The 24582-nt window shown below is 41.5% G+C and overlaps 1 protein-coding gene across 1 annotated transcript in view; it reads right to left on the bottom strand.

Annotated features, from left to right (window-relative positions):
- Positions 1 to 722: 722 nt before the first annotated feature.
- The window catches only part of EOGT (EGF domain specific O-linked N-acetylglucosamine transferase), a 36044-nt gene continuing 12184 nt past the window's right edge, over positions 723 to 24582 (bottom strand). Inside the window, exons 8-17 of the mRNA XM_042929943.1 lie at positions 22505 to 22611; positions 19177 to 19280; positions 13492 to 13584; positions 13067 to 13138; positions 12834 to 12920; positions 12245 to 12313; positions 7523 to 7584; positions 4497 to 4616; positions 2226 to 2328; positions 723 to 1650 (exon numbers count right to left, since the gene is read on the bottom strand). Coding sequence (XP_042785877.1) covers positions 1504 to 1650; positions 2226 to 2328; positions 4497 to 4616; positions 7523 to 7584; positions 12245 to 12313; positions 12834 to 12920; positions 13067 to 13138; positions 13492 to 13584; positions 19177 to 19280; positions 22505 to 22611 — 964 coding nt within the window. The 3' untranslated portion in view covers positions 723 to 1503. The remainder of the gene's footprint in view (positions 1651 to 2225; positions 2329 to 4496; positions 4617 to 7522; positions 7585 to 12244; positions 12314 to 12833; positions 12921 to 13066; positions 13139 to 13491; positions 13585 to 19176; positions 19281 to 22504; positions 22612 to 24582) is intronic.

Below are 24582 nucleotides of genomic sequence, written 5' to 3' on the forward strand. Positions count from 1 at the left end.
ACACAATTTTCACATCGAAATCAAAAGTATTACTATAGTCCTTCACTACTTTCTTTACAGAGATTTTAATAAATATCCCTAAACTCTGGAAGACTGTTCATAAACCTTTAAAGCAGGGGTCAGCAAACTTGTTCTGTAAAGGTCCATATAAAAAAATATTTTGGGTTTCTCAAGTTACTACTCTGTTGCCTACTCTTTTTTTTTTTTTTACAATGCTAAAATGTTTTTTTAAAAAAATCTTCAGCCCTGTTAATCATCTACTTTAAAAAATAGAAGTCATTCATCTCTAAATTAGATTTCTCAAGTGTTAATAAAATGTAAACTTCACATTTCGCAGTAAATTAAATCCATGGTTTCTGACCCCTGGATTGAAAGTTCATAAACAGTAAGAAATTAATCCCAGAGAGTGGGACTGCATTTCAGATATTCTTTTTAATCAACAGCACTTTCTCATGGGCTGCTTTTTCATTTTGAAATGGAGAATTCACATGTGTCTTTACTTTTTTTTTTTTTTTTTTTGGTTTTTGTTTTTGATAGGGAAAAAGTCTCTTCATGTAGCTAATCTGGAGTCTGCAAGCTCAAAGGGAAACACTCCCGTGCAAAAGGAGACAGAAGCATCACACAGGCGTGTGCAGTCACGAATACCTGCACCGAAACCACCATGTGATACAGAAATTCAACCTAACTGCTCTCCAGGGCTAAGAAGGAATTAGTGGCCACCAGCTAGAAGGTATCCAAAGCAGTCCTAACGGATGGTCTAATTTATTTTTATCATATGTAGTTGGTGCATTTGGGGAAAACATGATTTGCATATGAAATATGGGAATATTAATTGATGCAACGGCATGGTTTATTGAGGTTCTTGGTGCATGTAGCCTGGAGTTTATTAAAAAGATAGAGCAGAGAATTCTGTGGGAGATACTTTGGACTCTGAGAGAGTAAAACAGACCTGGGTAGAACATTGTTTGATCTCTGACATGGAGTAGGCTACCTATAGCCTGGTGCTGAGAATCACAACGGTGTGTGTGTGTGTGTAGTATGTTGTTTTCCTTTCCTACCACAAAGTGTCGTGAACAGATTTTGGCAAATAAAAAAAGCTGCTGTGAATTTACTTAAATATATCAGAAACACATTGGAAGCCACTAGAATTATAATCCCATTGTCATCTGCAAAAACATTTACAAATTCTAAAGCCAAAAAGGTTGACAACTTTGGTATACCTAAGAAACTCAAATACATCAGCGAGCCCATGCCTTATTTTTAAACTATAAAAAGTAAAGTTTTCAGTGCAAAAATAGTATCTTGATAAATAGCTATGACACGAAAATCATGGGAAACAGTTAAAGACTCTAAAACATGTAAGTAATATCCTGAAGGCATGTTTTGGTCCAGAAAAGGTAATTTGGGGTTAGGAGATAACTAGTTGTTTTACTTATTTAACTGTGAGAGCCTGGGTGGTGGAATGTTTAAACAAACAGACTTTTATAAACAGACTTGGCACATTTATAGCTCATCACGTTTTTTCTTAAACGGCCATTTCGGGTGTTGTAATACGTGGTCTGCCGCCTGAAGGACAAGGTACATGAATTCTTCTACATCGAAAGAGTAGTTGGTAAACTTTGGATGTTCCCCCAGAGTCGGGTGGTGGCCCTGCAAAAACAAACAATCACAGAGCTGTAAGTCACTAATGACATGGTTTTCGGAATAGGAACATAATTATTTTACTTTGGCCAAGGCAACCATTTTAATTTATGCTCTGCATCAGAAACTGGCAATTTTTTTTCAGTACAGAGCCGGGTAACACATCTTTCCAGCTCTGTGGGCCAAACAGTATCTGTTACAATTACTCAACTCCACCAGTGAAATGCACAAGCAGCCAAAGATGACATGGAAACAGAGAAGCGAGACTGTCCCAATAAAACTTTATTTATAAAAACAGGGGGTGGGCTAGATTTGGCCCCAGCAGTCTATAGTTTGCTGATCTCTCCTGTATATAATTTAAAAGATCTTTCGAGGCTCAAATTTCACAAAGTTGTCTTCTCAACATAAAGATAGGGAGTGATTAATTTCCCTTCTCCCAACTTGCAAATATAAAATACAACTCACTATTTTCGGAGGACAGTTTATCTCTGGACTGAAGTTTAAGGACAGTTTTTCATATTAATCAGACACTTTAAACCAATTAAAATGAAAAAAAAGAGGTGAGTTTTGTCACTGAACTTTACCTTATCCTGAGGAAAGACTTTATTCTGCCTTCGCCAAGTGATGTAATGGATCCCTCTGAGCCTGGCCAGGTCTAAGTAGCAGCGCTCATCTCCACAGTTGTACCTAAGGGCACAAGGGCACCCACACATGAGACTTGTGTCCAGGCGTTTTGCCAAATCAACACCTGTCTGGGGAATAACACACCTCCCAAATATGTTCCTGCAAAAGGTCGTGCAAACAGTACACAAGATTGATGGAGATTATTTTTTAAATATCTTCATAAGTGAACTACTTTAACTTTATTTTTAAATTTTTTATACATTTATTTTTGAGAGACATAGAGAGACAGAGCACAAGTTGGGGAGCGGCAGAGAGAGAAGGAGACACAGAATCCGAAGCAGGCTCCAGGCTCCAAGCTGTCAGCACAGAGCCCGACGGGGGCTCGAACTCACTAACTGAAATCATGACCTGAGCCGAAGTCGGACGTTCAACCGACTGAGCTACCCAGGTGCCCCTTAACTTTAAAATATCCAAAGAGGATCAAGGAATGCAGGGAACTAAAGTCTATCAAGAGGGCCGACTGACTGTGGACTTGATATTATCTCCTAATATCCAGTCTACACACATGGAAGTGGACTTAGGGGAGTAACACATCCAAGGGCACATAGCTAGGGAAGCAGAAATGGAAACCTAGTCAGCTGAGCAACAAGGCCTGCCTGAGCACTATCAACCACCTCTTCCTTTCTTCTTTCTCTCCCTCTCTTTGGGAGAAATGAAGCATTCAGATAGAATCCATAATTATCTGGCTATTTCTCTAATGTATCTGTATTTCAAATATTTTTGCAAACTGTTGGAACTTCACAATTTTTTTTCCTAGATGGTCTCTCATTCAAATACTGAATGAAGTGGTTTTTAAAGTGAAACCATAACATCTAGGTATACAGACACAAAGAGCGAAATGGGGGAACAGTAGCCACTGTTGGCATGCCCAGAACTAAAGATGGGGCGTGGTGTCTACAGCAGAATCACTAAGGGGGAGAACGCCATGTCTCTATCATCGCCCACCCAGTTAGAGGAGCACCCCAGGAAAATCACTGTCCTCTTGAGGCCTCGCTTTCCCTGAGTATAGAATCAGTGAGCAGCAGGCAACATGGTAGGCCTGTGCTTTGGAGCTGTGCTCTTCATGAGACAAACAGGTGCTTGAACTCGCTCTCTTTTTAACTGTGGTAGAAAACACTTAACATGGAATTTACCATCATAACCATTTTTAAGCACACAGCTCAGTAGTGCTAAGTGCACTCACTCACACGATGCAACCATTCTCCAGAAATTCCCCATCTTGCAAATCTGAAACGTGACTCCATTCAATACGAACTCTTCATTTTTCTCTCCCCTGTGGGCTCCAGGCAACCACCATTCTACTCTGTCTCTGTGAATGTCACTACTCTGGGTACCTCACATAAGTGAAATCACACCATATGTGTCCTTCAGGGAGTGGTTTATTTAGCTGAACATAATGTCCTCAAGGATCATCCGTGTTGTAACACGTGACAGGATTTCCTTCTTTTTAAAGGCTGAGTAATGCTCTACTGGAGATATACAGATATACCCACATTTCCACATTTTGTTTATGCATTCATCCGCTGATGGACGTTTCGGTGGCTTCCACATCTTGGCTGCCGTGAATAAGGGTGCCATGAACACAGGTATGCAGTATACAGGTTCCTTTTTATCAGCATGATGGCAAAGAGTGTAGAGAGATGGTCCCAGTCTGAGAAGGACACAGCAACGAGCTTTCAGGAAGGAAGTCACAGACTCCCATTTCCCACATCATACCGAGATGGAGAGAGAAAGATTGTTTGCTTGCTAACTGTAATGGCAGCTACAGACTTCACATATTTAGTTTTAGGTCTGTTTTCTCTCTAGATGCCTGTATGATGTGACTTTCTGGTAATGATTAAGTATTCTGCCTTTTGGGGGCATCTGGGTAGCTCAGTCTTTGAGTGTCCGACTTCAGCCCAGGTCATGATCTCGAGATCCGTGGGTGCAAGCCTTGTGTTAGGCACAGTGCTGACAGTTTGGAGCCTGGAGCCTGCTTCGGATTTTGGGTCTCCCTCTCTCTCTGCCCCTCCCCAACCCACGTTCTGTCTCTCTTGCTCTCAAAAATAAATAAACATAAAAAATTTTTTTAAAAAAGTATTCCACCTTTTGAAGCTCTGAATGGCAGTCTCAGCCATGCACAAAAAGCATTATTTGTGGCCTCAGTGTACAAGTTGTCTCCAAACACTTACAGTTCAAAGACAGCAGCCCAGTCTGGAAGGAAGAGTAAATGGGTAAGACCAGCTCCATGCATTCCGATAAATATGTCCGTGTTATGACTGATCCTCAGCTGATCTAAAAACCCAAGTTCCCTGTGAACACATAGAACAAAAGAAGACAGAGGGGAGAAGAGAGAGACTGTTGGGTTGAGTTAGCTCCTGACTCATGGTAACAGTATTCATACAAGTGCCTTTCCCAATTTAAATCACATGCCACTATGGCTTTTTGCCAAGTCCAAGCCTACTCCAATAATTAATAAGTTAATTATTTAGTAATTTAACATTGTTTTCTAAGTAAGCTCACTTAAAAAAAAAAAAAACTTAAATGTATTTTTTTTTTAAAGATTTTATTTTTAAGTAATCTCTATACAACGTGGGGCTCAAACTCACAACCCTGAGATCAAGAGCCGTCAGCTGTCCCTACCGAGCCAGGCAGGAGCCCCTAAGTGCATTTATTTTAGAAGGAAACTTTGAGAGCTGTCTTAAATGAAAAACCAGTAGTGCATGACAAACAAAACTGTAAAGACGGATACAATCAAATGAAAAAGTTTCAAATCTAGGTAGGTACTATTGAAGGAAGAGCTGTGAGCCGAAGGCCTGCTCTTTCTTTAAGAAAAAAGGAAATTAGCAGGCACTACAGAGATGTTATGTTATACTAGCATCAAGCTGAAAACTAGTTCCTTAAGATAACAAAAGGACGTTTTTTTGTAAAATAAATTCTCCTTGTGAGACTGGAGTTCATTCAATGCCATCTGGGTATACCTAAAATTATCTCAGATACCACGAGGGCATTGTCCTGCCTTTGCAACAGACTAATCCTCAAATTTTATGCACATCAAGATCGTTAAAGTGTCCTTGGAATTCCAGACCCTAAAAGATATGCAAACTCTGAACTGAAAGTCAGTGCCAATAAAGTCCACTGAAGTGAGGCTACAGTAAGTATAACATTCTGAATATACATAATGGAATTAGACCTCCCATTCCCTCTTACCCAAAGTAAAAAAAAAAAAAAAGAAAGGAAGAAAAAATTACCAAGATTATTTTGGATTTAAGAAGAGAATGTGAAATCCCAGCTTCTCCTCTTTATTATTTTATTTTTATTTTTATTTTTCCAGCTTCTCCTCTTTAAAGAGCTTCCTCTCGAAGTAAATGAAAACCCCACATTCCACACAGAGAAAGAAGCCAAGGGCACCATGCGTGTGCTTCACACGAGGTACACGTGCCTCAGTTTCTCAAGGAATGCCAACTGATGCCACAGGAAGGGTGCGTATTTGCCCAGGTAGGAATGACCCTGGAGTCAGCCGGTGTGGAAAATGTCTGAGGATAAGGAGGCAAAGCTCCATCTATTATGTTAGTAACGCTTCCCTCAGATTGGCAATGTCTGAATTTACTGCCGTTCCTCCTTCAGCTGGGAAACCTGCACGGGGCACGGTTTCTTAAAAGCCAGTCAACAACGGAGCCTCCCCAGTTCCTGCAGCCTGACGTCCGGCCCTCTTCTTCCTTCCTGTGGCAATGATGGTAGTCACCACTGCACAGTGTAATTTGTAAAACAGTAATAGTTTTGCCAACTTCGTAAGACCAGAGGGAGAACTGAGATAAAGCAAGCGAAGCATAACAGTAAGTCTCAACAAATCGTAGCTGTTCTTAAGATTGCTGTGTATTTGTATTCATTGTCTACGGTGCTGAAGACAAGAGCCATGCCATCCTCCATATCTGGATTCCTATTTCAAAGGCTGTGCCCAGCTCATGGCAGACACACCATAAAGATTCATTGTATCAGTGAACGCATGCATGGTGAATAAGGTGTGGAAATCCCATGCTCACTGGTAAGTTTGTTTTTTTTTTTAAAGTAGTCTCCTCCACACCCAACATGGAGCTTGAGCTCAACGACCTGGAAGTCAAGAGTCACATGCTCTACCGACTGAGCCAGACAGATGCGCCTCTTACTGGCTTCTAACCTATTATAGACATTCATATGCTGGTATACGTATGCTTTTTTTTTTTTTTTTTAACATAGAAACTCTTTATAGTGTTTAATTTGGAAAACAAGACAGTGACTGTGAGTGGGGCAAATGGAGGAGAGTTTTCACCTTTCCTTTTGCGCTTTTTTCAATACTGCTTGACTTTTCCAACCAGGAACATCTATTTTACAGCATCATTGTTTTTTCTATCAACAGGGATTACCTAGACAGTAAATGCGAGGCATATTGTGTCTTTCTAAGCCTTTTACTTCTGTTGGAATTTTAAAAGAAGTATAAATACTTTTTAATATTTTTTAGAAAACTCATATTATTCTACGACACTCAAATTATTCCCATATAACTAATTTTAGGTCAAGAGTTGAAATGTGGCAACTAGAAGGACACATGAGGCCAGTAATATTTTTTAAATTCAGAATTAGTTGCCAACTTTTAAAAATCCAGAAATGTCAGGGGCGCCTGAGTGGCTCAGTAGGCTAAGCATCCGACTTCAGCTAAGGTCATGATCTCATAGTTTGTGGGTTCAAGAACCGCATCAGGCTCTGTGCTGACAGCTTGGAGCCTGGAGCCTGCTTTGGCTTCTCTGTCTCCCTCTCTCTCTCTCTGCCCCACCCTCACTCACACTCTGTCCCTCTCTCTCTCTCTCAAAAATAAACATTTAAAATAATAATAATAATAATAATAATAATAATAATAATAATAATAATAAATAAAAACACAGAAATTTCAAATGAGAATCTCGGTTCCTCACTTCTCTTGAAAAATGAGATGGGGTTGAAATATTGGACCCCACAGAGCTGAAAAGTGACTGCCCCTGTGCCCTGGTGCAACCCCTATCACCACCAGGGGCCCTCTCCTGCCCTGGGGCCCTTCCCTGCTGGCTACACTCACTGATGCTTCTGCCTGTCCCTCCCTGGTCTATCAGCGCCAAAAGCTACCATTTGAAAAAATCCTTCGACCCCTGTTAATGCATCCAAGCCAAAGATGACAGTGTCTGCTCAAGGGTGAGGTATCACTTACTTATACTTGTAATCGACAATCCGAACCTCAAGTGTAGATACTGTCTTCAGTGCATTTACCAGCTAGGGAAAAAACAGAAACATTTAGAATTTCTTTTTTTCTTTTTCTTCTGTTTTATTTTCCTCTGAGTCTTAAAATTTCTGTTTTTCATACAAAATACTTTTCAGGTATTACATATCATTCAGGTTTAGTGTTTTAACCCTTAACTGAATTCAAATGCAGATTTCACCCCTTGGTCACATTGTTCTACCACCCTAAAATCCTGCTGTGCTGGGTTGTCATTGGGCTGAGAGCGGAAAATTCATGAGAGGGGGGCACCTGGGTGTCTCAGTAGGTTAAGTGTCCGACTTTGGTTCAGGTCCTGATCTCACAGTTTGTGAGTTTGAGCCCTCATCAGGCTGTGTGCTGACAGCTCAGAGCCTGGAGTCTGCTTTGGATTCTGTGTCTCCCTCTCTCTCTGCCCCTCCCCTGCTCGCACTCTGTCTCTCTCTCTCTCTTTCTCAAAAATAAATACAAAACGTTAAAAAAAAAAAATTCATGAGAGCAAAGTGGCACAGAAGCCAGTAGGCGTTAACGGCCATGGTTACTACTTGCTAGTTATTCCTTCAATTTCTCAATGTGTATTTGCTGGGCACCTACCTTGTTCCAGGTTTTATGTTAAGAGTTTTCTCCCTACCCATTATCTCACTTCAGACAAACCACTTGTGTTTTGGACCTTATCTTCTGAAAACGCTAAATTCTTGGCAGAAAAATGTTTTCAATACTTCTACACAGAAAAAACAATTATTCTCTTAGCAAACAAAGTAACAAAGCACGATTAACCTATTACCAGAAACACAGCCATGGTTCTCTGTCCCTCACAATTAAGCCATCTTGAACCGACCTATGACAGCAATGGTAACCAAAGTATCCCTTCAATTGTGCTGGCATTGCTCGGTACTTTGGTGAATGTCACTTAATCCTCATACAGTCTCATACTGAGTAAATATTTTTATGCCTATTTTTATTAAAGATTTTATTTTTTTAATGTTTATTTATTTGAAAGAGAGAGAGCGAGCGAGCATGTGAGCTCAAGTGGGAGAGAGGGAGAGACAGATAAAGAGAAAGAATGCCAAGCAGGTTCCACTTGGCACAGAGCCTGATGTGGGGCTTGATGTCACGAACCTTGAGATCATGACATGAGCCGAAATCAAAAGCTGGATGCTTAACCGAGTCACCCTGGCACCCCAAAGATTTTATTTTTAATTAATTTCTACATCCAGCATGGGGCCCAAACTTAGAACCCTGAGATTAAGGGTCTACCGACCAAGCCAGCCAGGTGCTCCCGTATGCCTATTTTTAAATGATACAACAGAGGCTGAAAGATGTTAAGGACCTTTCCCAGAATCTCCCAGCTAGCAAATGGCACAGCCAAAACTAAATCTAGGTCATCTGACCCCCAAACCTGTGTTCTCAGCCAGTACCCTGTACTCTCCCATGTATTAAAAGCAACAGACAGGGATTTACATCCAGTCCCCACCCCCGTTAAGCACGCACACACACACATAGAATGGAAGTTTCTCTCTCTAGACAGCTCCTGAACTCCCATAAATATGCTGCTTATGTCAAGGAGCTGAAGGAGGGAGGATAGATTAGAATCCGTTTTTCAGGAGGGAATTAATCCCAGGGCGTGAGCCCGGGTCCCGTAATAAGATGTGTCCACATAAAACATATCACTTGTTTCAGAGGGTCCCCTGGCAAACAGGCTCTTGTTCACAATTTCTAGTCACACCATGGAGGTGGCCAGAGCTCTCTCGACCTTGAGGTTGGGCAGGACTGCAGGAACCACCATCCAATGAGAGCATGGGGGGTTTTATTATGTATTCACGAATCAAGGTAGAGTCGAACGTGCTTTCTTCTCTGCTTGGTAGCTACCTTCTCAAGTGATGCCAATTACTGAGACAAAAGCAGCCAGTGGGTGCTCGTTGGCTTAGAGTTCAGATCTGAACTTCCAGATCTCACCTCTGGGCAACATGGTGCAGGCGATCTGTGTGACCGGATGTGAACATGTCGGCGGCTGACCGGCAGCACCCAGCACCACCCCTTTCCACTGGATGGATGATGTTCCTTCGCCAGCCTTCCCGACACGGCCTCCTGTCACATCTATTTGTGTTAGAGCAGTGGCAGTCTCTGGTTCAGAAGTAGGCTCAGACTCTGACCACCTCAGCTCACCCCCGCCTCCATTATTCTGCTCACCAGCTGCGTGACCTCAAGCATGTTTTTTTTTTATCGCTTAAGCCTCAGTGTTCTTTTCTAAAACAGAGGATAATAACAAAATATGTACCTCACAAGTTTGCGGGAAGCAATGGGGAACATAGAGTAATATTCTTGGCATATAATTAGCACTCAATATGTGTTACCTCTACCAATATATACTACTGGTCTGCCTGTCCATAAGGGTTCTATCCATCAACCCCAACATGGTATCAGATAGATTTGCATTTCCGGGTCTTTAAAACACACACACACACACACACACACACACACACACACACTGCTCATTTCTTCCACCCACAACTTACAATCAATGTCTCATTACAGCGTATGTTCATAATCCATATGGATCTCAAGACACTAATTGCATAATTTTGATCAGCCTGTTAGGCATCCAAACTAATTTGTGTAAAACATTTTACCCATCCAAACCTGCCCCCATCCCCCTCCTACTGAGCTTTTCCCACCTCAGTTCCACTGACCTGATCAAGCTAAAAGCCCGGGAGTTCACCCTTGATCCTCAGTACCTGGCCTAACTGAACAAGCACCTACATATTCAGCCAGGAAGTATCCCAGACTCGACCTCCGAGACAGATCTTAAATCCATTTATTTTGTCATCTCTGCTATCATCACCTTCGTCCAAACTCTTCCCAGGGTCACAGTGACAGCATGAATGATACCCCCTGTTCCTACTCTTGCAGCCAAAGTGGTTTACAAATAAATGAATAAGCCAGTTCGTGTCTCTGCCTGTGTATTCGTTTTCTATTAGCTGCTACAACAAATTACCACAGACTCTATAGCTCACGGCAACACAACTGACCCACTCAATGTTGTGCAGGACAGCAGTCCAACAGTGAGACAGATGGCTGTCTGCAGGGCTGTGCTCCTTCTGGAGGCTCTAGGAGAGAATTCGTTTCCACCTTCTAGGAGCCATTGCATTCCTTGGCTCGGGGCCTCTTCCTCCATATTCAAGGCCAGGGATGTGGCATCCCTCTGGCCTGCTTCTGTCCTCATGACTCCCTTCTGGATTCTGTCTCCTTCTTCCACTTTCAAGGACGTGCAGAACTAAAATGTGCTTAGTCAGAAGAATCCAGCTAAGCAGAGAGCTTTCAGGCAGAGGCAATGGTTCTCTGGTGGAGAATGCTTAAAGCCCATTTGTGATTCCATCAGGCCCTGCTGGATAATTCAGGGTAATCTCCCCACTTTCAGGCCAGCTGACAAGCGACCTTAATTTCACCTACAAACTCAGCATCCCTCTGCCACGTAACCTAATCTTGTCACAGGTTCTAGGGATTCGGATGGGGGCATCTTCTGGAGGAGGCCTGGTATTCTGCCTACCTCACCCTGCCCAAAACTTCACGGTGGTTTCTCCCACACCAGAATAGAACCTGCTCGTTTTCTCAGCTAGGTCTATGAGGCTGAGAGGATATGGGACCTCCCTACCCCCTGCCCAACTTCTCTGACCTCTTCTAGGGTCGCCCCCACCTTTCCTGCTGTGCTACAGCCGCCTGGTGATCTCTCCATTCCTGGAGCACCTGAAGCCTGGACATCACAGGCCATCTGCTTCTGCCTGGGAGGCTCTCTCCTTGGCTGGCTTCTTAGCGATCAGGTCTCTGCCCAACAGCACCTCTTCAGGTATCTCACCTGACTGCTTCCCCTTCCTCCTGCATCTCTGGCCCCTCTACCCCATCACCTTGTTTTACTTCCTTTGTGGCACTTACTACTACCTGAAATCACCTTACTTAGGGACTTGTTTACTTATTTCTTGTCTGTCTCACCCAGAGAGCATAAGTTCCGTGAGGGCAGGGATCTCACTTGTCTTGTCCTCTACGGTAGCTCCAGGGCCTAGTATACAGCCCAACACATAGCAGGTGCTCAAGACATTTTTGTGGACTCAGTCATACTATTGTGAGAACACCTGCCAACCAGGGTGTTATAGGCAAGGGCCTTGCACGGTGATCTTATCTCAGTTAAATATAATTTAAGAGCTGATGCTGTCAAAATAAAGTACAAAACCTAAAGGTGAGTAATTTCCAGGACACACAGTCATGAAAAGAATGGAGACTCTTCTAACTTAGTCTGCCTCTGGATGCCACAGTATTGCCACGCTCCATCAATCATCTCTCAAAAGATACTCTTGCATTTTTGCCGCTAGTTTGTACAGAGGCAGAATGTCTGGCAATCTATGGCAGTAAAGGCAGGACACAAGAGATAGTTTCTGCCTCTGTTTCCACTCTGAGTTGTGGCAGGTGAACGTTTACAGTAAGGCGAAGCTAGTTTGGGCAACTGGTGGTTTGCTGACCCCCAGTAGGAGTCTAGTAGATGAACTGGGCATAGCCATCAAACTTTGCTAAAAGCTAATAATTTCCAATCAAAGCATGTAGTGCAATGTGAAAAAAATTAAGCACATGAGTTACAGGAAGTTAAATTCAACATGATGGTATTAAAAATGCATACCAAAAACTAACCTCGTTTTGGTTTAGAATTTTCCGGTACTCTGTACTCCGTGCAAGAATGGTGACTCGGATTCTTCCATCCTGTCATCAAAAGGAAAAGGCAAAATAATGCTGTATATGCCTGCACAGATGAATGAATACTAGAACCTAAAATGTGATTTTCACAAAGCGATGAAACTCAATCAGGATATATTTAGGGAACGAGTACTTGTTTAGCCTGATTCCTTCAGACTTCCCTCAGGAAATAACACTGCATCCATTTTAGCCACAGAAGACAAAACTTGTTTACTACACTTCTGTTTGATTGGCTGGGTGGAATTTTTAGCAGGGGTTTGTGGGTTAGGTGGGGACTGGGGGAAGAGCAAGGAGATATGGAGAAAGACAGGAGAAAGAGAATGGAGAAAAAAGTACATTCTTCCACTGTCCCTTATTTATCTGTCATAGGCTGGTGACGTTTGATTTTGGATCACTCACTCCAGGCAAGAAATTATTAACCCCAGAAAACACTGTCTTCCGCTGGTTTCTTTTTCTGCAAAGGTGCCATTGGTTTTTATTTTGGGTGAAGTCAGGCCCAAGTCAGAACCTATAATGTACTCCTTACCTTGGGGCCCTCCTGTGTGATGTTCAGTCTGTGCAGCACATGCTGGGAAAATGCCCTGAATAATCCCGTGTTCTGACAGCCAGATATCTAACATGAAAACAATAATTCATGTTACAATGAGCCATTCTGCCGTACTATTTAGGATGTTCTCAAGTTACAAATAAACGTTTATCTTAAAATCTATCCAGAATAAGTGTATAAATATGAATATTAACACCCGTTGACATGCTTACCAAAGGGGTATTATAGAACAGCCCGTATCGCATCCGGGGGAGTAGGGAAAAAATAGCTTCTTTAAAACACACCTAAGAATGAAGGTATTGTACAAGGTAAGAGAACACAATCTGCACACTCCACACCAAAATAGTACTTAAAATTACAGAAAACAAATTTTAATTAATCTCTTTTTTGCATTAAAATATTTTGAACAGCAAACTATTTCACTCAAGTGAAAATCATAATTTTGGAAAAGTTAAAGGGAAAAGTTTTTTAATGCTACCTAGTTAAAAACAATTATTCTAGTCATAAAAAAAAAAGCAACTACGAAGTCAAAAATCAATGGTAATAGCTAATAGAAACTCGTATTAAATATTTATTCGATGAGTGAGTCATCTGTAATGACTGTTATTTAGAGACATTTCAGGAAAGTTTCCAGTACCCTTTTGGAATCATAAGTTTTCAAATGTATAACATCATAATCCGTAAATGCTCTCCATGTGTCAGAGAATAGGTCACCATATCCATAGGAGCTCTGAAAGTGAAAACAAAATAGGTTAGGGCCATGGAAGGATGCAATATGGCTTTTTAAAAATGCAACAAAATACTCGAATAAGCTTGTTAGTCTTAAGAACTAATGATGCTAAACCAGCTCAAAAAATCCATAGAAGAAACACGGATTTTCATCTTGGGCCTGAGCAAATACCTAATTTGATGGAATGTCATCAAAAATAATCACCACAAGGGGCACCTGGGTAGCTCAGTCAGTTAAGGGTCCGACTTCAGCTCAGGTCATGATCTCACAATTCTGTGAGTTCGAGCCCTGCACCGGGCTCTGTGCTGACAGCTCAGAGCCTGGAGCCTGCTTAGGATTCTGTGTCTCCCTTTCTCTCTGCCCCTCTCCCGCATGTGCTCTCTTTCACTCTCAAAAATAAAATAAGCATTAAAAATTTTTATTTAAAAAAGAAGTAATCACCACAATTATACTCTTAGTCTGCCGAAAACATTTGGTTTTTCTACCCTATCTGTTCTTATACTCACATCTCTGAATGGTAGTTGGTGTGGGGTTTTTTCCCTGTGAGTCTTCTATCCAAATCACAGACATACGACACCATTTGTACACACTAGGGTAGCTCAGTAAGCAAAAACCATCAGGGTAAATGGAATACACTTCTGAAGAAATTTCAAAGCAAGAAAATGCTTTGGAAGTCCTAACATTAAACTATGATGAATGCTTTTCTTTTCTTTTTTTTTTTTTTTTTTTAATGTTTATTTTTGAGAGAGAGAGACAGATAGAGGGGAAGGGGTAAAGAGAGACACACAGATTCTGAAGCAGGCTCCAGGCTCCAAGCTGACAGCACAGAGCCTGACACGGGGCTCGAACACACAAAGTGCAAGATCGTGACCTGAGCTGAAGTCAGACACTTAACCGAATGAGCCACCCAGGCACCCCACCCCGATGAGCGTTTTTCTAAGAAATGATCTCCTCATTGACCAAAGAGTAACATGTGACAATTCCCCATTAACATTAAGAGTAATAATAATTATAATAGCATCTTGCATATTTCCTACATCTCAGGCATGCTTTTAAGCACTTAAAATTATTAACACCCCACAAACTTAATAAGCTAGGGGATACCATTATCCCCATTTTACAGATGAGGAAACAGAGAAACAAATTTAAGTAGTTTGCATAAATGGCAGTGCTGGTATGTTTGCAGGGTTGAGATTAACCAGTCGGTTTGCTTCCAGATTCCAAGCTTTTAACCTCTGCACACAATTGCCTCTCAGAGGGAAATAGGTCTTTCTAGTACATTTACCAAATGCATTCCATTTTTGCAAAGTAGAAATTAATTACATGCTCCCTCAGCTAAAGGAAGGAGATCAGTTTCTTTAAAAATGGTATAACTTAGATTGAAAAATTCAGCCAAAAGAAATAAGAACTATGTATTGTAGGATTAGATGCAAGGTCTACAGTTGGTTATACATTATGCTCATGTCTTTTTATCATTATAGCAATTCTTTTTTCAGATTTTGAAATTTTTATGTTGCACATATTAGAGTTATTTCAAAGTTATTGAGAACTGTTAGATGTAGTGATAAAAAAAAATTTTCCCCTTCGATGTTTCTCCAATGCCATTCTAATAAAGGCCCTTCTCAACACCATCAAAAATGAAATGTCCCTATTCTGGCTCAATAATAAATAAAGGGCAATTAAAAGAGTGATTCGAGACAGTTTCTTGAGATAAAATACTTCAGATAAAATAAGATACCTTTGAAAGGAAAATTTAATAATAAAATACAGCAATCCTGACTTTTCAGGGAAATCATGTATTATTCAGTAACGACCACCTCCAAAAGGTTCTTTTCCACATCCCTCAACTTCAAATTATCTGCCACAGGGGAAGGACTTCTTTCTAGTCTCAGGTTGAAGAACATTTGGATATTCTTGAAGATGCCATAAAATTTCCTCCTGTGTATGTCTCCAATTTAAACATGCACATAACCTATGACTTAGAAAGTCTACTTACAGGAATACATCCTACAGAAAAGCTGGGATGAGTGTATAAAGGCCCATGTATGTGGGAAGGATGTTCAATGCGTTTCAGTAAGTAGCAAAAAAAAAAAAATGGCAACACATGAAATATGATTGGGGGGTGGCAGGACATGATACATGCACTGAGGCATGTGTTGGATATCCCTAGCATCTACCAAATATCATGTAACCATACACACAAAAAAATAATAATAACCCTAAATGTACCCACTGGGAAAGATGCCCCTGATATAATACTAAGCTAGGATATGAGAGAGTATATTTTCTCTAAGGATATAAACAAACACACCCCTACATAAATTTTATTATATCCTTATACAGATCCTTACATAGATTTTGTATGAGGATATCTTCATATTTGCTAAAGTCAAGTCTTATAAGGGACTCCCACATGTTAACTGCAGTTTGTTACTGTTGAGGGAAATGAACTTGGAGAAGAAGAAGAAGGGGAAGAGACCTTTTTCTTTCTTTCTTTCTTTCTTTCTTTCTTTCTTTCTTTCTTTCTTTCTTTCTTTTTCTTTTTCTTTCTTTCTTTTTTACATTCCCATGACTTAATTCATTTTATTTTTTAATGTTTATTTATTTTAGGAGAGAGAAAATATGCAAGCAGGGAGGGGGCAGAGAGAGAGGAGCACAGAGTATCCAAAGCCACTAACTGCTGCAGTGTGGGGCTTGAACTCATGAACCATGAGATCACGACCTGAGCCAAAGCCGGATGCTTAACCCCAAAAGAGGGAGGTAATAGGAGGGTGGTGACCCTGCTCAGCTAGATGCATCCTGCCCCTCCCTGCCACTCGTGGTCAGCCTGCCCTGACATCACGTGCCCAGTTACCAGTTAAGTGAGTAACCTGGGACTTCATGGTGGCCGTGCATCCTATTTACACTCTCCAGAAGGTGCAGAGAAGGGGAGGGCTATAGAAGGTGCTCAGTTTAACTCAGTCCACTTGAGGAAAACATGGAAAAGCATGCAACAAGATATAAGGAAGCTTCTGGAAAGTGTCTAGAAAACTTTCCGTCAACTTAATAGGATGTGCAGGGGACTATAGGGAGGAGACAGGGCACTGTGGTTTCAGTGCACAGGATGGGGTCCAACTGCCTGGCCTGGAACCCTGACTCCACCCCTCGCTGACTGTGCTCTCTTAGAACACCCGCCTGCTGCTCACAGCTTCAGCTTCCTCATCTGTAAACCAAGTTCATAAAAATCCTACTCCCTGGAGGGTTCTAAGCATTCAATGATATAACATAGGGTGTAATTTTTTTTTTTAAAAAAAGGCACAACAAGGGGCTCCTGGGTGGCTCAATTAAGGTCAGACTTTGGCTCAAGTCATGATCTCACGGTTCGTGGGTTCGAGCTCCATGTCAGGGTCTATGTGGACATCTTGAAACCTGGAGCCTGCTTTGGAGTCTGTGTCTCCCTCTCTCTCGGCCTCTCCCCACTCACTTGCTCTCACTTTCTCTCTCTCTCTCTCTCTCAAAAATAAATAAATGTTAAAAAATTTCTTTTTTTAAAGGCACAACAACCCTGAGTTAATCATCAGGGCTTCTGAGAGCTGGTGACGGTGGCCTAGAAGCACTGACAGAAAAGAGAAAGGAACTGTTGCGTCCTTTGCTCACAAAAACAGTTTCAAGAAATGAAACTGTCATGGTAGCAAAACTGGAACTCAAGAGGGAATACTTGAGTTGCAAAGTATTGCAAAAAAGAAAAAAAAGTACTTGCAAAGAAGAAAATCAAAAGACTGCATTATTCACATGCGAATAATTATCAACCAATTCTCCCCAGACTTCAAATCAAACTACAAGTCTATGGAGCAGTGATAAAGGAAACCTTTCTATGCAGCTCCACTATGAGCCTCGTATCTGTGAAAACAAAACACTTCCCCAAATCCTGCACGAGAATCTAACCTTCATTTAACTGTCTGGCTCTTCTCTCTGGAAATGAAGATGGCAGGGGCCAACTGTGTTTCTAAGTAACACTGCTTGTGATTTTTCTAAAAATTTTTTTTAATTTTTTTTTTTTTTTTCAGAGAGAGAGAGAGAGAGAGCATGCGTGTGAGCACACATGAGCCGGGGAGTGGTAGAGGGAGAGGGAAAGAGAGAATCCTATGCAGGCTATAAGCCCAGCGTGGAGCCCAACACAGGGCTTGATCCCACGAACCTGTGAGATCACGACTTGAGCCAAAATCAAGAGTCAGAAGCTCAACTGACTGAGCCACCCAGGCGCCCCTGTTTGCGATTTAAAAAGAGGTTTGACGGGTACAATGTGTCTGGACTGGGAAAGGGCACGATGACTCTTGGAGCTGGCTGTCTCTTCTGGGGATCCTGGGGGCTCTACCAACACAGCTGGCGCAGGAGATAGTGGCCTCTGTGGGACATGAAGTGTCTGTACCTGCCCTAGGAAGATCCCCGCCCCTTGCACCTGAGCTATGCTGTTCAGGCTTCTGGAAGGACTCTCCCTGGAAGAAATGCCTGAAGTTGCCCTGCCTGCAAGAATGTTCTCAACAGACTGTGCCAAGAGGGGGTCTACGAGCATCTTGTGAGTTGGAATGTCTAGGTGAACTTTAATGACCTCTTAGTGGCAGCCTCTCATGTGCACCATAAACCACTTGTCCTCCCTATCATTGCCATGGTCATAGTCAACACACAGAGCACACAACACACAGAGCCAGGCACTGTGACTCTTCGCATACTGTATGGTTCATCCATGATACTGAGGGAGATACCAGAATTATCCCATTTCCCAGCTGAGTGTACTGGGACAACTCTGGGGTTACCTTGGTAGGCAGGGGGCTAGATAAGGGAAGAAGGAGAAGGGAAAAAAAGACCGTGCTAATATACCTAAGACTTGCCCTGGGTAGTGACCTGATACAGCACAATCTGGCATCAGTCAAGTAGGAAAGGGAAGCTACAGTTAAGCAAAGGTAGGTGGTAATTACAGGAGGCCACACGGTGAAACAGAGGCCAGATCTCCCCATGGGAGTCAGGTGGGAGGTCACAGAGGTTAAGCAAAGGACAGTCTTCACATGTCTCTCTCAAAGAAACACTGAGCACAAGTCTCTGGGGCTTCACCTGCCCAGAGGGGGAAAGAAATCTTCCACGGCTTCACTCCAAAATTCAAAGAACAAAGATATATACGCGCAAATGCATACATACCCATATGTATGCATACATGTAAATGCATATGCACAGACACATTCACACCCATCTGCATCGGTGTGTACATGTGTGTATATTTAAATGTGTGTGGGTTAGAAAACTCCATTTCACCACATCACATTTCACACATTTACTGAGGCAGGCAAAGCTGAAGCAAAGGGGGCACCTGGGTGGCTCAGTCGGTTAAGCTTCCGACTTCGGCTCATGTCACGATCTCGTAATTTGTGAGTTCGGGCCCTGCGTCGGGCTCTGTGCTGACAGCTCGGAGCCTAGAGCCTGCTTCAGATTCTGTGTCTTTCTCTCTCTCTGTCCCTCCCACGCTCATGCTCTGGCTCTCTCTGTCTCTCAATAATAAATAAACGTTAAAAAAAATTTTTTTTGAAAAAAAGCTGAAGCCAAGAACATGTTCTTACTTACGGTGTCCCACATCACGATGTACACATCTGTACTGAATGAATTATTAACGTGCTGAGTAATATAAAGATTGATAAAATCACAGAAGTGGTGATACATGTTAACACCTGGTATTGGAAAAAAAGAAATTGATGTTAATTAACCCCAAAGAGCAAAGGATTAAACATTTTTTATTCACCCCACCTATTTACAGTGTGATAGACTTTTAGCTGAAAATAATTGGGAGAAAAACATAAGAGTTTTTCCAAACACGAAAGGATCTGTACTTGGGAAGTCCTCAATTAACTGATGATTGGGTTCAAAAAATCACTTTAAAATTGTCCATTTAGAAATCAGGAATGCATTTTCCCCTGTATACACTAAGTAACCAATGAACAGTAAATTCCAAGAAAAAAATAAGAGAAGTCTATTTAGCTCAAAATGCAGAACTGTAAGTCCAAAAAGAGTAATTTTATTTTTTATGATCATTTATTTTTTTAAATCAATCAAGCAATATGTATTTACCATAGAAGTATGGACAATGATGGCACTTTTAACATTTTGGTATTTTTCATTCCTTTTTAATCGCTATTTATAGCATTGCTTCTTGGGAAAATATTAACCAACTACCATTTGAAAGGGCTGAGTGTCTCATGTTCTAATAGAAACAGCATGAACTTTGGAGTCTGAAGAACCATGTTGAATCCCAGCTCAGCCATTCAGGAGCAAGGTTTTCACAAGAGGTGATAAAGTCCCCACGCTTTAGCTTCTCTAGGAGAAATAGGAAATCCTTATACTTAGGTGCCAGCTTTGTTAGGAGGAATGCAAAGAAAATGTACCTAAAAGTATCTGGCCCTGTGCCTGGCACAGAGGGAAACTGTAATGAAGACAACCTGGATGCTGCCGGGTCAAACAGGGGCGAAGGGAGTGTGTGTGCAGCTATTTCTAAATTTGTAAGTCGGTCATTAAAAAGAAACCAAACATGCACTCTTTCGACTTAGGTATGCAGGACCCAGTATCCAAACTGGCAACGTGCAAATCTAAAGGGGACGAAATTCCAAGAACTGACATTCAAAACATGCACTTTGGGGCGCCTGGGTGGTTCAGTGGGTTAAGTGTCCGCCTTTGGCTCAGATCATGATCTCACGGTTCGTGGGTTTGAGCCCCACGTCGGACTCTGTGCTGCCAGCTCAGAGCCTGGAGCCTGCTTTGGATTCTTGTGTCTCCCTCTCTCTCTGCCCCTCCCCTGCTGGCATTCTGTCTCTCTCTCAAAAATAAGCAAACATTAAAAAAAAAATTTTAAACATGCATTTGAAAAGAAAAACAGTGACTCTGAAAAGCAGAAATCATAAAATATTCTGACTTCATTCCCACGGTGAATAATGTTGTGTGCCAGAAAATAAGAGTAAAAAATACTCTGTTTATAGAAGTCAGGTCATTATGCTGTACATCTTAAAGTTATACAGTGCTCTATGTCAATTACATCTCAATAAAACAAAGAGAAAAAATTATTTTTAGACTGGTAACTAATTATTTTTTTTAATTTTTTTAATGTTTATTTATTTTTTGAGAGAGAAACGGAGTGTGAGCTGGGGAGGGGCAGAGAGAGAGGGAGACACAGAATCTGAAGCAGGCTCCAGGCTCTGAGCTGTCAGCACAGAGCCCGATGCGGGGCTTGAACCCACAAACTGTGAGATCATGACAAAGTCAGACACCCAACCAAGTGAACTACCTACCCAGGCTCCCCTAGACTGCAATCTTAGATGAGTATTTGGAAAGACTCCTTTATGTATTCAGAACAATTTGGCAAAGAGCACATTTTCAAATTACTAAGAAAAAGAAGGTTCTATGACAACACATCCTTATTTCCAGATGAGCGCACAGCACACATTAGCTCCCCCGTGGATCATCCGGCAAGTTTGTAACAGGTACTGAGGGACGCAGCACAGACCAGTGTGGCCAAGGAAGGAGAAAACATGGGTCCCATTCTCAAGAAATGTGCCCCCGAATGAGTCGTGTTCTGTAAAATGCTCATTCTCTGATGGTAAGAGTCAATGTGAAAAGGGAAACAGGATGAGGGTGTAGTCAGAAGAAAAAGAGTTACAAACATAGGAAAAGAAACAGCCCGGGGCTACGCTAGCCTATTATTCCTACTTTACCCATTTTACCGCCTGAGTAGGGGCATCCATTTAACAGCTCATACATATCCACCTCTTTTCAGGCAGATCACAGAGTTTTCTTTGCCCCTTTTCAATTTGCATATTTAAAACAAGAGTCAGGACCTCGAACACAGCATTCTTACTTGCTCTCATTCCAAAATCCACAACGGGTCTGATTTCTGAACCTAATGCTTTGTTATATAAGAATTACAGCTTCAGAAAACAGAAGCATTAAAAATATGATCAACACATTATAGTAATTCTGAAATATTTGTGACAGAGAGCTCTCTATATTTCACTGGAAGCCCGGCCCCTCATGCATTTTGATATGGCATGGCAGAATAACCTTTATGTCTTTTAAAATCTGTTTTTTATTTATTTTGAGAAAGAGAGAGCAAGTGGTGAGGAGCAGAGAGAGAGGGAGAGACAGAATCCCAAGCAGGGTCCATGCCGTCAACACAGAGCCCGATGTGGGGCTTGAACTCAAGAACTGCGAAATCATGACCTGAGCAGAAGAGTCGGACACTTAACTGACTGAGCCACCCAGGCACTCCATGATCTTTTTCTCTCATAATAAGACACATAATATAGCACGATCCACGTTTCTCCTCTCTGGGACAACTGGTTCACAAAGTTAAAGCTGTCCTTGAAAGTTGAGAGTCAGAAGCTATAGGTACAAATGGGAAAATAATGTAACTAACTTTTTGCCCCTAATAATACACTGCACTGCTAACTTCAGAGGAATTTTCATTTCCCTTCAGTCATGGAAAGGATTTTAGAAAGTCTGCCAGAAGAGCAAGGGCATTCCTCTCCTACCCACAATATATACATGGCTTTTCCTTTTAAATTTTTTCTAAGGAAGCACAACACAAATCAAGTTATTGCAGAAACCAGATGGGGTAAATTTAGCTACAGAAGGTGTCCATAGACCCTTTTTCTCTCATCTTTTGATTCTGATAGAGTCATCTGATACGAATGTCCAGGTCTCCACTAAAATACCGAAAGTATCATATAATGGGAAGTTCAAACTAGCTCCCTTCTTCAGAGAAGGAACCCATGTCAAAAAGCAAACCCACTATTTAATGTCACACAGCCTCCCAGAAAGTCACAGGAAATCACTACATACACATATCAAAGAAGGAGCAATGCCTTATTCACTGATAAATAAATAACAGGCAAGTTTAACGTCTCACCTGCATCCAGTTTCATGAAGTAGGTTGGTTTTTCAATAACAACATCACATTCAGCAGCTTCTATGGGTCTGAAGGAGAGCTGAGTATAGCTTTGTAGCTCAGCAAACCTGGAATTAAGAGTTGGGAGATAGTTTCAAACGGATCCTCCTGAACTTCCTACTATAATACTGTAACTCAGGATGTGCTCATTAGGGGGACTTTACTTCTAGAATATGCTCTTATGAAGACAAGTGGAACTTCTCAAACTTACTAACATTTATATAACTTGATAATGACTTTAAGATTGAGACAAGGAAGAAAGATGACAGCTTCATGTACAAGATGAAGCAGGAATTTTCCAGACAAAAAAGAAATCTACACAATGCATTGGCTAAATAATCTACCAGTAAAGTGGGAAGATTCAAAAAGCTTTCTTGTGATCTTGTGGTAGACTTTAGGATTCTAAGACAGATGGCATTCCAAAAATTATTGACTGCCTCAGAAACACAGCAGACAGCTAAGCCTCCCGTTAGAAAGTAAAGCCTTTTTCTCAGAAAATGTCTTTGGAGACCATATGGCACAGTTTTCTTCCCTACAAAAGAAGATAATCACGGGCATGTTCCAAAAGATAATTAACCTAAAGATTGTAACTCTTCATCTTTGAGACAACTGATGTAAAACAAATATCAAACAAATCCTGTTAAAATACACACAATGCCGAATTATTGTGGTGATTTCAAAAATAGGTCCACAAGTTCTCTGATACTTCTCCCTTCAAGAGGTAGAGATTAACTCCCTCCCCTTAAGTGTGGGCCTGACTTGGTGATTTACTTCCAATGAACAGAATATGGCAGAAATGATGGTATATGACTTCTGAGATTAGAGTACACAAAGACTGAAGCCTCTATCCTAGGGCACGTGCTTAGTCTCTCTCTCTCTCCGTCTCTCAGAGCCGGCTACCATGCTGTGAGTAGCACTAAGGGAGAGGTCCATGTGGCAAAAACATGGCACCAGACACAGAGAAAGTGTAACTTACCACAACATGAGGGAGCCTAGAAGCAGAGTCTCCAAGCCAACTTGAGCCTAGGGATGGCTAAGCCTTTGTCAACAGCTGAACTGCAACCTTGTGAGAGATCCTGAGCCAGAACCAGCCAGCTAAGCTGCCTCCAAATCCTGACCATCAGAAACTTCATGAGATAATAAAGTTTGTTGTCTTAAACTGTAAAATCTTGGAGTAGTTTGTTATCAAATAGATAATGAATGAAAATATACCCTAGTGCATATTTGGGAGTAATTTGTTACATGGCAATAAATTACTAATATAAATACACCAGAGGGAACTACCACCATGTGAAATCAGATATCAAAACATACTAGGTAATCAAACAGCTCACTGCAGCAGAGGAACTCCTACTGCAAAACTCACATTAAGTGTTGAAAAGAAAAAAGAGGCCCAAAATGGAGTCACTTGTGCTAAGCCCACATCACCAAACTGAAGCTTAATGCCTAACCTAATTACACTTTCCAACTTCTCTAGGAATGGAGTCTTAAGCAGCCAGTCCATAATTTTCTGGTCAGCACCAACAAGGCCATCTACCACACAGAGTCCACCTCCCCCACAGGAAGATGAAGGGATCTGCTCTTTTCTTGTCCCTGCCCCCTTCTGCCTATAAAAGCAGAAGCATTTTGTACAGCTTCTTGGAGCTCTTCTCTGTTTGCTAGATGGGATGCTGCCCAATTCATGAATCGCCGAATAAAGCCAACTAGGATCTTCAAAGTTACTCAGGTGAATTTTGATTTTTAACCTCAGTTAAGGAAGATACTGCATTGCGGATTGTAAAATGCCCTATAAATGTATGGCGGATTATTATCCTGAAGGATTTGCTGAGCATGAATGTTTGGCCTCAAAAATTAACACTAAATAAGACTATCCTATGTGACTTGTGATATTGTGATTTATAATAAGATATATACATATTTGGTCTTCATCCCCATTTCTGGCCAAGGGAGAAAGCCCTTGGAATTTCAAAGCCAGGAAAGTGTCTTTTGTTACACTAATGAGGCACTTTTCGACCTCCCTAAGGTTGGGGGCTGGCTGC

The sequence above is a fragment of the Panthera leo genome, chromosome A2 (genome assembly GCF_018350215.1).
Source record: "Panthera leo isolate Ple1 chromosome A2, P.leo_Ple1_pat1.1, whole genome shotgun sequence".
NCBI lineage: Eukaryota > Metazoa > Chordata > Mammalia > Carnivora > Felidae > Panthera > Panthera leo.